The sequence below is a fragment of the Nerophis lumbriciformis genome, linkage group LG15 (genome assembly GCF_033978685.3).
Source record: "Nerophis lumbriciformis linkage group LG15, RoL_Nlum_v2.1, whole genome shotgun sequence".
In the NCBI taxonomy this organism is placed as follows: domain Eukaryota; kingdom Metazoa; phylum Chordata; class Actinopteri; order Syngnathiformes; family Syngnathidae; genus Nerophis; species Nerophis lumbriciformis.
The window spans coordinates 3,240,141-3,252,917 of record NC_084562.2 but is presented as its reverse complement, the minus strand read 5'-3'; the positions used below and the strand labels follow the sequence as shown (position 1 = coordinate 3,252,917).

The window sequence follows — 12,777 nt, the reverse complement described above, 5'->3', positions numbered from 1 at the left end:
TTCAATGGGGGTCTGGCGGCAGATTTATTTGACTTTATCGTTGGAAATGCATCTGCTTTGAGTGTCGCAGGATATCCACACATTCTTGCCATCTCTGTCGTAGCATAGCTTTCGTCGGTAAAGTTTGCGGAACAAACGTCCAATTTCTTGCCACTTTCGCATCTTTGGGCCACTGGTGCAACTTGAATCTGTCCCTGTTCGTGTTGTTACACCCTCCGACAACACACCGACGAGGCATGATGTCTCCAAGGTACGGAAAACAGTCGAAAAAACGGAAAATAACAGAGCTGATTTGACTCGGGGTTTGAGAAAATGGCGGATTGCTTCCCGATGCGACGTCACGTTGTGACGTCATCGCTCCGAGAGCGAATATTGGAAAGGCGTTAATTCGCCAAAATTCACCCATTTAGAGTTCGGAAATCGGTTAAAAAAATATAAGGTCTTTTTTCTGCAACATCAAGGTATATATTGACGCTTACATAGGTCTGGTGATAATGTTCCCCTTTAAAGACACTAAAAGAGGAGAGCTGATGCAACCAGCCACTTCTACATACAGCTATGAATAAAAAGTGAAAGAAACATATACACTGTGGTGGCCTCTGCGGTCTTCCACGTCATCGTCTGCTGGGGTGGAGGGAGCATGGCCAGAGACAGAAGCAGACCCAACAAAGCAACGAAGAGAGCCGACTCCACTCTCGGCCGCCCACTAACTCGGCCAGTGTCCAGTTTGCATGGATGAGCGAGGATCCGTCCAAGGAGACTGAGGTGTCCGATACCTGCTCATTCAGCCAAGACACTGTGAAGCCTGTCCGTTCCGGCCCTCAGCGCCAGCTCGGCAGCCCTGTCTCTTCATCCGCATCTCCTCCAGTCTCTCCAAACAGACTCTGGTGTGGCACCGCAGAAGTCACGAACGTGCCACCCCTTGTCACACAGTCCCCAAGGGCCCCGATCCAAAAGGAAAAAAAAAAAATATATATATATAATAACACATGAAAACAAGAGGGAAACACAAAAGGATGACACAAGAGCACAGAGCTCTTGTGTCATCCTTTTGTGTATCCCTCTTGTACACAATCAGAGCCGTTTTAAAGTAAATTTAAAGTATATTTTCTGAGCAACCGGAAGTCAGTGCAGTGACCTAAGTACAGGTCTATAATGGTTGTATTTCCACGTTCTAGTCGGGACTCGAGCAGCAGCATTTTGGATGTACTGCATCTGCTTTACAGCTTGTTTAGAGATCCCTGTCAGAAAGCCATTACTGTAGTCTAACCTGCTGGAGACAAAGGCATGGACTAGTCTTTCTAAGTCTGATTCAGACATTATTCCTCTGATTTTGGCAACACTTTCCAGGTGATAAAAAGCTGCTGATGGTATTCACTTAATGTGGCTGTTAAAGTTCAAATTAAAGGAAGTAGAACAAAAGGAAGAGCAATGATACAGAAGACAGGGATACAACTAACAAAATACAAACTGACATAGGGAATCATGACAGATGGAAGCACATGAAAACGACGGATAATACATTTCTGGCAAAAATCCAACATTTGTGTAAATATCTTGACAATTAGGACACTTATCATATTTACCTAAAGAAAAGCAGGCAGTTGAAAACACATCCTCATACTTTCTGTGAGATCCAAGAAGAAATTCATCTTGAAAAATGTTTCAAACATAGGTGCTGTGAAAGTGCCCGGAATTGTGTTTTTAGTTTCATTCATGCAATACAACAGTTTTCTCACTAGGAAGCCTTATATGCTCAGCTCAGTGGCCTTGTGGTTAGAGTGTCTGCCCTGAGACTGGGAGGTCCATTGCCTCCCTGCTTGGCACTCAGCATCAAGGGTTGGAATTGGGGGTTAAATCACCAAATGATTCCCGAGCGCGGCACACGCTGCTGCTCACTGCTCCCCTCACCTCCCAAGGGGTGAACATGGGGATGGGTCAAATGCAGAGGACAAACTTGTGTGTGACAATCATTGGGACTTTAACTTTAACTTTGTATCATATAGTTTATATCATTTTATTCTATGATATCAGACACGCTTACTGCATAGCTCTTGTCACAGTGGACAGCAAAGTGGTTATTGCCAATATTGTGATTCAAGTAACAGGAGTTATATCTATTTATTCATTTATTTATTTTTTGTTGATTTATTGGCGATTTTTGAGGAAAATTAAAATTCCTTTATTTTCACCCATTTGCCTGGGAAATTCTCCCATATTTTGAAATGCTGGTATGAGCATTGGAGCTATTGGTGTTTTGGGATTAGATAGATAGATAGATAGGTAGATAGATAGATAGATAGATAGATAGATAGATAGATAGATAGATAGATGGATAGTACTTTATTGATTCCTTCAGGAGAGTTCTCTCAGGAAAATTACAATTCCAGCAGCAGTATACAGAATTAAGATCGAATTTAAAAAGTAAAAAGTAAATATTGGGGGTATAAATGGAAACAAAATAGAACAATATTACAGTAAGAATAAAAATAAAAAGCAACAATGAGAATACAAATATAACAGTAAAATAAGAATAAAACAAGAGAAACTAGGCAGTAGTGACCATGTTATGAAAAAGTATTGCACTGTTATTGTTTTGCATTCCCTGTCATCCTAGTACCTCCCCTACCCCCAGAGAGGAGTTGTACAGTCTAATGGTGTGTGGGACAAAGGAGTTTTTTAGTCTATTAGTCCTGCACTTGGGATGAAGCAGTCTAGCACCGAACAGGCTCCTCTGGCTACTGATTACGGTATGCAGAGGGGGACTGGCATCATCCAGGATGCTCACTAGTTTTTCCACAGTCCTCTTCTCTGCCACCGTCACCAGTGAGTCCAGTTTTATTCCGATTGTAGAACCGGCCCGCCTGATCAGTTTCTCCAGTCTGCAGTTGTCCTTCTTAGATGTACTAGAATGAAGCTTAGAACGAGCAACAGAGTCCGAGTGCCTTTGTCGGGAAGCAACATTATTTATTGTATATTTTGGACATTATTATCTTTTAATGGGACATATTCATGGTTAGCTTACTGCAGGGGTCGCATTGACAAAAAGGCTAGACTTGTACAAATTCAAGGCCTCACAGACAGTCTGAAATTATAGAGCTGTTTTCAAAATGGGGGCCACGACAATGCTGTGTTTTGGTTATAGAGGATGTTATGCCTTGTTTTAGTAGTTATTTTGAATTAATGAATGTATTTATTCCGGCAGACATATATAGCAACACTTCATCACTCTTTGTAATTTGACAGACATGCAACGGCACCCACCGAAAAGGGATACGGGAAAAAAGCAAGACTGCTTATCCAGCCTTTAATTTACAATCAACTTATATGTTGGTTATATAGTCCAAGTTTCAACAGCAGATTTGATGGATACATGACAATTTCAAAACAAGAATAACATATGCTGGAAAACCCTTTGTCAATAGTATTGAGCGACCATGAGATTAGCTCCATTTTGCCTGGGTATCTGGTATTATATTTCATCTTCTGAAGCCTTGTCTGATGTGTTATGTCCCTTATTCCACAGTGAGTTCTTTTGCACCTGTGTCTCACAGTTGAGGTAGTCCAAACAACTAGTCATGTTTTTGATTAGGGATGTCCGATAATGGCTTTTTGCCGATATCCGATATTCCGATATTGTCCAACTCTTTAATTACCGATACCGATATCAACCGATACCGATATCAACCGATATATACAGTCGTGGAATTAACACATTATTATGCCTAATTTGGACAACCAGGTATGGTGAAGATAAGGTACTTTTAAATTTTTTTTATAAAATAAGATAAATAAATTAAAAACATTTTCTTGAATAAAAAAGAAAGTAAAACAATAGAAAAACAGTTACATAGAAACTAGTAATTAATGAAAATTAGTAAAATTAACTGTCGAAGTTTAGTACTATTAGTGGACCAGGAGCACGCACAATCATGTGTGCTTACGGACTGTATCCCTTGCAGACTGTATTGATATATTTTGATGTATAATGTAGGAACCAGAATATTAATAACAGAAAGAAACAACCCTTTTGTGTGAATGAGTGTAAATGGGGGAGGAAGGTTTTTAGGGTTGGTGCACTAATTGTAAGTGTATCTTGTGTTTTTTATGTTGATTTATTAAAAAAAACAAAAACAAAAAAACAATGCCGATAATAAAAAAAACGATACCGATAATATCTGATATTACATTTTAACACATCTCTATTTTTGATAGTTTCCCAACAACACATTTTTTTACCGCAAGGTTGAACACTCTTAGGCTAGAAGACGCTCACATTGTCCCACAGTTTCACCCCCGCTATAGATAACGTTTGAGCCTTGAATGCGGAATTCACCATGTTATGTTTGAATTTCAGGACACCCCTGAGATTTTGAGTTGGACTATGTTGACGTCTACTTATCTCTCAAGATATGCCTTCTTTATGCAATAAAGGCTGTTTCTACTGCTATCTGCATGTTTGAGGAACTCATCTTATCGGTATTCTCTACTTCTTCGGCCCCTTCAGACGCGAGAAGAGTGGCAGTACGTGTTCCTAATCGCCTCCATGGTGCACTACGGGGGTGTGATATTCTACGGCATCTTCGCATCGGGGGAGAAACAGCCATGGGCCGACCCCGAGCTGACCAGCGAAGAGAAGTGTGGCTTCATCGACGAGGACGAGCTGGCAGAGGAGACGGGCGACATCACACAGAGTTACGTCGCTCAGGGAGGGCCCGCCAAGTCGTACGGCGCCACCACGCAGGTCAACGGAGGCTGGGCCGCCAGCTGGGAGAAGACGGAGGAGTACGTGCAGGAGGAGTCCCAGGGAGGAGGCTACGGATACAGGCAGGAGGAGGGATACTCGTAGACCAAACACACACACCGATACATGTGTACACTTCTTGAGCGTGCGTCGATATAGTCCAATATAATATCATCGAAATAGAAATATTTAAAAAAAAGAAAAATCTCAATCTATTGTTGTAATTGCACAAGAAGTATAATGTATAAAAAAAACTAAAATAGCCTATTTGATTAAAAAGATGTGAGGCACATCAAATTGGCAGTAAATGTATTACTACGCATATGGATAATAGATATAATTATTTTGAGTGAAACTGTATTTTAATGTGAAAATCCTCATCAGCAAAGGCTTCCCAAAGAACGAGTGAAGCCTGTGTAGGGTCCCCATCATTAGTCACATGACCTGCTACTGGTTAGAGTACATAAAGCTGCCACTCAGACATCAGCGTCTATAAACGTACCACTGCACAGCATCGTAAACCGTTGACCGATTGTACCGTATCGCTCCTAAAAGCACACTTTTTTTGGTTCCTCACTGGTCATTTTGAATTAAGGTGTCTCTTTCTGATGTTTGCTGTGTGCGCTCCATGTCAGATCTCAGCGCTGTAGTGCAAGAGTTGTTTTTGTTACCGCAAAAATGGTTGACTTTAAATAATGAGCACATCTGGAATTATGAAACGAATGAGATAATTATGTGTTTACAGCATTTTATTGTCCAAAAGAATTGGTGTGATTTAAAAAAAACAAAACAAAAAAAACAAAAAAACATTGAAGGGTGTGTGTGCAATGCAGAGACAAAATTAGCCAAATCGTATAACAGTATCAATATATTAGCGCAGCACAATTATATGGAAATAGAGAATGCACATAACTTAAAGCACATTTGTTAATATAAATATGTTACTATATTACCAGAGGATGTAGCGAATGGATAATATATACAGTGGTACCTTGGTTTTTCATTAGTAATCAGTTCCAAAAGGTATAACAAAAAATGTATTCCACAAAAACAGAAATAGTTTTTGTGATAAGAAATAATGTCAATCTAATTACTCCCCAACAATACTGACATAAAACTAATCCTACAGCGAATAATTAACGCTTTTACAAGCAGAAATCAATGCGGAATATGTATAAATGATAAATAAATATTTAATATCACTTTTACCTTTAATTATAGACTCTTGTAGGCCAAGATGGCGTAAACCAGAGATGTCAAACTCATTTTAGATCGGGGGCCACATGGAGAAAAATCTACTCCCAAGTGGGCAGGAGTGGTAAAATCACAGCACGATAACTTAAAAATAAATACAACTTCAGATTGTTTTCGTTGCTTAAAAATAGAACGAGCACATTCTGAAATTGTACAAATCATTTTTTTTTTTTAAATATAATTACCTATTGCGGTTAATAGTATATATGCTTTATTTGTCGTTATTTATATTTTCCAAATAAAAAAATCATATGAAAATCAAAATACAGGATGATATTTATGTAGTTTGATCATTTTCCTCGACTGGTGCACTAACATCATATAGTTTATTTTGTACATATGTAGCATCATCTACAAAGATACAAAGACTTGCAATTGCGACATCCAGTGGACACATTTAGAACAGCTGTTTCTTTCATTCAAAAAAATTCAGGTTAATTTGCATACCTAGCAAACTCATCACACAGGCCGGTTAAAACCTGTTCACTGGCCTGATCCGGCCCTCGGACCGTACGTTTGACACTCCTGGCATAAACAGTACTTGGGAACCTCAATTTAGAAATGTAATTGGCTCTTAAACAGGGTTCGTAATTAGAAAAAAATGTATATTGAAGCAAATTCTCCATATGAAAGAATGTAAACATGAATAATAGGTTCCAGCTTTGACAAAAGTCCATATCTTTGTCAAAGTTTGTACCCTTTTAACATAATATAAAGTGTTATACAGTACTGTATAGCAAACAAACATAACAAGGGAGTGATGGATCAGCCTTCGATTTAATGACAAAGTCAAAACAACTCAATGAATGTTCAGGTCATTGTATTCTCAGGGCATTTAATCGATCGCAACTCGACTTTTCAGTTTCTCTCAGAAGACGTTTCACCTTCAGACCATGGACTAATGAAGCCTATGGATGAGAGGCGAAACGTCTCCTAAGACAAACTGAACAATCCAGCTGCAACCGAATAAACATCCCGAGAAAGTCAAAACAGCAACAACGAGTTGAGCTGTCCAAAAATAGCTTGTTTGTACAATGAGGGGTTCATAAATCGAGGTTCCACTGGAGTAAGGGAGGGGTTAAGCCATGTGGATGCTACAAGTTCTTACATTTAATAGTGTTTCTCACATTTTTATCAAAGTGCTGGCACTCGCAACTTTCTTTGGCCCTATGGTGGATTATTTAGCCCTTGTACTCAATTAAAAAAAAAAAACAGTTTCTGTCACCAACACGTGGGCATTTTGTTTCTGTGGCAGTATGATGATTCCTCCTAAGAAACAACATTTGTTGCAGTGGACATTTGTTTTTGGTAGATTCATTTTGTCAGTTAAACATTTCAGGAAAAAAAATAAAACCCTGCTGTACAAAACAAAAACGTCCACTGCAGAGGACGCTGAATGGTCCTCAGGGGGTTATGAAAACCAGAGCAAAATATCAGCAAAAAATGTTGTTGAAAATCAAATCATACAAAAATGAAGGTACCACTGTATGTTGTTGCTATGTCAATAAAACATGAAGCAAATTGATGTTTTTATACAAACTAGATAATTATTCAGTAAAATACTTGAAGATGTTCCATCTGGGCAAATAGTGATAATAGAGTTATTAGGTGTAATTATTGGCCTAATGTCTGCAACAATCAGAGTATTCTTGATTACAACGATTGAGACGATGCACCCCACCTTAGAATCACTAGAGGGGGCCACATCTGTCGTATGAAGACCATTCATTCATCAGCACTTCACGATATAAACGTGTGCGAATGCGTACCAATGCATGGAACTTTGTGGTGCAGCCTCTTTCTTTCGAGTCGGCGTGTCTTTTGTCTCAGAAACTGTTACTGATGTTTCCATTTCTTTGCACAATTAACCAAAGGTGAAGAGCAAACACGGCTTTGAGCGGAAAGTTCCATTTTCTAAGAGAGCACACGCAGACCATCGGCCACAAGGTTGCAGTCTGGACCAAACTTCTCTCTGTACTGTACAAAGCAATAAATCCATAGTAACAGTTTTGGTCCAACCCAACATTTTCATCATGTAACAGTTTTTTATGCATTTGTTCCAACTTAGTGTTTTTGTGATAATAATGTATGAAATGATGCTATAATAATCTATAATATATCATACAATATTTAGTCCAATGCAAACATCTTAAGAGTTTGTGATGGGGCTGCTCACCAGATGAGAATGATAAGCGGGGCTCCGTGAACAACGGGCGCTCCTCTTCGTGTTTTTATTAACTTGTCCCTTCTCTCTATCAGTTTTTTGTTGCATTTGATCAATGTTGTTCATCAACTGCCTGGACTCGTTCCCGTTCTGAACCACATGTACCTCCTCTGTCCCCTTTCCCCTTGTGTACCTCCTGATTGCATTGTCTGAACAGTCAGTGCCGTTTAAAGACGACAACTGTATTTTGCACCGAGAAAAAAAAGAAAAAGAAAAAGACAAACGTGCAACTTAAAGTAGTTCAACTTTCCTGTTTTTGTGCCTCTGAAGTTAAAGTGTAATTATATGCCTTCTGTTGCTCTGTAAACTGAGAGGTTTGTTGGTGTCAAAAAGAAAATACATCCTTTTTAAAAAAAACAACTCAATCAAATAGGTCTTTGTGTCCTATTCATGTGTGTATTTTGTCAGCCTTGATATGACTCAAAATCATTTGTGTTCATCCTTTGAGTTGAAACAATATTGTGCAAAGTTTGAAGGGCCTGAGGAAGGAAGGATGAAGGAAGTTATTGTTATTGCGCATTGTACAGGGTGACGGAACATGAACGCTGATGTGTTGCTATTTAAGGTGCCCCCGTTAACACACGTAGGCTTCTTTGTGGGGAGGGCTTAGTCTGGGGCCAGGAAAAAAAACTTGATAGCCACGATAAGCACATATACACATGTTACGACACAGAAACCACAAGGGGGGGCTTCCGATGATGAAGCTGCAGCCCTTTTGGCGCTGCTCCAGCCATCCATCACACCTAAGGAGTTATGTGGTGGCAAAGGCATGGGGTGGAGGTATGTGTGCATATGTGCAGTCCATGGTCCAATGTCTGTGTGTTGTTACGTCGATAGGCTCTGCAGGCCCATTGAAGAGTGTTCAACTCCTCAGGAGTTGAACCTGCTAATATGTTGACAACAAACTGTCAGGTTCAAACACTGATGACAGCTATTAAACAGGACAAGAAGCAAAGAATCAAACAGAGACAGAATTCAACGTGGTTCAGCGAGGAGAAACGTATACATCTGTACCCTTGAACAGTGCCATTACGCTCTAACAGAAAAAGGTTCACGTCTCCTCCTTTATTTGGATATTCCCTGTTTACATAACAACAGCTGTTTCTAAAGGAATGGGGGTATGTAAACAGCCCTTGTTTTTGGTCACATTAACACAAAAGAAAAAGATGCCTCGGGCTTGGACTGGTCCTGGATCGAGCTTGGGCAGGTCTTGGATGACAATAGATAACCCCTCCCGTCTCCTCCCATCGTACACAGCGAAATTTTCCAAGCCTTTGGCTTGGTGCAACAAAGACAGCTTGCGTCTGTTCACTGGGAACTTAGAGAACGGAAAGTTTTTTGATAATTTAAATACAATTTTTCTGACACAAACCTTCATAGATCATAATGAATACATTTATAACTTGCACCACACATTGAAATCAATGTTGTTGTTTTTTACAGTATGTGTGCATGGTTTGCAGATAACGGGTTCTGGACCATGGCGAGTTTGCATGTTAAGGTAGGTTAATCTGAGACTGCCAAACAGGGATGGTTATCACGTAAAAACAAAATGCCTTATTTCAGTTCAAATTAATAGTTACCGTATTTTTCGGAGTATAAGTCGCTCCGGAGTATAAGTCGCACCGGCCGAAAATGCATAATAAAGAAGGAAAAAAACATATATAAGTCGCACTGGAGTATAAGTCGCATTTTTTGGGGAAATTTATTTGATAAAACCCAACACCAAGAATAGATATTTGAAAGGCAATTTTAAATAAATAAAGAATAGTGAACAACAGGCTGAATAAGTGTACGTTATATGACGCATAAATTACCAACTGAGAACGTGCCTGGTATGTTAACGTACCATATTATGGTAAGAGTCATTCAAATAACTATAACATATAGAACATGCTATACGTTTACCAAACAATCTGTCACTCCTAATCGCTAAATCCCATGAAATCTTATACGTCTAGTCTCTTACGTGAATGAGCTAAATAATATTATTTGATATTTTACGGTAATGTGTTAATAATTTCACACATAAGTCGCTCCTGAGTATAAGTCGCACCCCCGGCCAAACTATGAAAAAAACTGCGACTTATAGTCTGAAAATTACGGTACTTTAGTGGTCTTAGGGCATTGAATTGAACGCAAATAGACTGATTTGATAAAGAAAGCTAGCTAGCTTAGCTATTATGCAAAATGTACTTACAAACTTTTCTTCCCTATTGGTACCTGCTTGTGTGTATTTGGGATCTGCATAGTTCCCCCAAAAATTTAAATCAAAACATTGACAAGATATTTATAAAGCAATATTGCCCTCCTTCATACTTGCCCTCCTTCATACTTCCTACAAACGGTACTTATCATCCGTATATGGGAGAAATTTACCCAAACATTGTTGCGCGAGTCAGCCATTTTTAATTTATGTAGGATCGGGTGTACCACAACATGTCCACAATGAAACCCAATGAAGGAAAATGCTCTATTCTTGGTTGCTTTAACCAGCAGAAGTCGCTCTCATCTTAAGTGAAAGAAATGCCTTACTTTTAACTTGTATAAATTGTGGCAATTTGCCATCATCTGTGAAGAAGTCAATTCGAGTGTGTACAAAGAAGAGTCCTGCTTCACCCACAAACCTTAGATTTTCCGAGAAACTACTTTTAATGGCGGGCTTGTAGCCTACTATTTGTGGAAATGGGGGAAACTATGAAACGGTAAGTAATAAGAGTAGGTTAGAAATGTGTGAACGATATGTTAACAATGTTAGCTGTATATTTAACGTTGTGTAGCTAGCTTAGCCTTTCAATGCAAGACAATAGCGTCACCGTCCCCCGGCAAAATAAAAATAAAAATCCTAAAAAAACACTTGTAATTGGATCAGTGTCTACTGTGTTTGGTAATGGACCAGCTAACAATATAATCCATTGTTACGACGTAGCTCGTACCGTAGCTTACTGTACAGTCGGCTTGATCATGATAGATGGCTGGTGTCCATATTACATATGGTCTTAACAAAGCAAAACAAAAAACAACTACCAGACAAGGCTGCATCTAACAACTCCGCCCCTCAAAACCAACCGTTTTTGAAGGAAGCCAAAAATTGGCATAGAAATAGGTCTTTACAGAAAACTCCATGCAACATTTTGACCAAAGAACCATCATTAGATGTTATGTAGACCAAAATTAAGTATTTTAAAAATATTTTAAAAATACTCTTTAATGACTGGTCTTACGCCATTAAAGGAGATCTATGAAGATGTTCATCTTTTCTGACTTAGAAGTGTTGTTACAATGTTGTATATTTGTGTTAAACAATGTCAAAGCGTTACATCTTGAGGTGGACATACTTTTTTGCCCATTAAGTAAAGCTGTCAGTCAGAGGGAGAGGAGCTCTGTATGAGCCCAGTTGAGTTTGAGGAAACACAAGGAATGGTAGGATAAAGTATTACAAAACCCAAAACCAGTGAAGTTGGCACATTGTGTAATTCGTAAATAAAAACAGAATACAATGATTTGCAAATCATTTTCATTTTATATTCAATTGAATAGACTGCAACGACAAGATATTTAACGTTGGAACTGGTAACCTTTGTTATTTTTTGCACATATTAGCTCATTTGGAATTTGTTGCCTGCAACATGTTACAAAAAAGCTGGCATGAGCAGCACAAAAGACAGAAAGTTGAGGAATGCTCATCAAACACTTATTTGGAACATCCCACAGGTGAACAGGCTAATTGGGAACAGGTGGGTGCCATGATTGGGTATAAAAGCAGCTTCCATGAAATGCTCAGTCATTCACAAACAAGGATGGGGCGAGGGTCACCACTTTGTGATCAAATGCGTGAGAAAATTGTCGAACAGCTTAAGAACAACATTTCTCAACAAGCTATTGCAAGCAATTTAGGGATTTTACCATCCACGGTCCGTAATATCATCAACAGGTTGAGAGAATCTTGAGAAATCACTGCACGTAACATTGAATGCCCGTGACCTTTGATCCCTCAGGCGGTACTGCATCAAAAATTGACATCAGTATGTAAAGGATATCACCACATGGGCTCCGGAACATTTGAGAAAACCATTCTCAGTAACTACAGTTCATCGCTACATTTGTAAGTGCAAGTTAAACCTCTACTATGCAAAGCGAAAGCCATTTATCAACAACACCCAGAAACGCTGCCGACTTCGCTGGGCCCGAGCTCATCTAAGATGGACCGATGCAAAGTGAAAAAGTGTTCTGTGGTCTGACGAGTCCACATTTCAAAGCTTCAACAATTGGTCTCCTCAGTTCCCAAACGTTTACGGAATGTCGTTAAAAGGAAAGGCCATGTAACACAGTGGTAAAAATGCCCCTGTGCCAACTTGTTTGCAATGTGTTGCTGCCATTAAATTCTAAGTTAATGATTATTTGCAAAAAAAACCTTAAGTTTCTCAGTACGAACATTAAATCTTGTCTTTGCAGTCTATTCAATTGTGTCAAGACGTGGACTATGGTGTGTTTGTTTTCCCGATATGCAAGTATAGCTGGACTGGTCATGGCGTGTAGGTAAATACATATTTAT

General features: G+C 39.1%; 1 protein-coding gene across 1 annotated transcript in view; it reads left to right on the top strand.

Moving 5' to 3' along the window:
- Positions 1-8,582, top strand: part of LOC133616011 (vesicular glutamate transporter 2.1) — a 40,922-nt gene extending 32,340 nt beyond the window's left edge. The window contains exon 12 of the mRNA XM_061974990.2: positions 4,508-8,582. Within this exon, the coding sequence (XP_061830974.1) occupies positions 4,508-4,849 (342 nt within the window). The 3' untranslated portion in view covers positions 4,850-8,582. The remainder of the gene's footprint in view (positions 1-4,507) is intronic.
- The last annotated feature ends 4,195 nt before the right edge of the window (positions 8,583-12,777 follow it).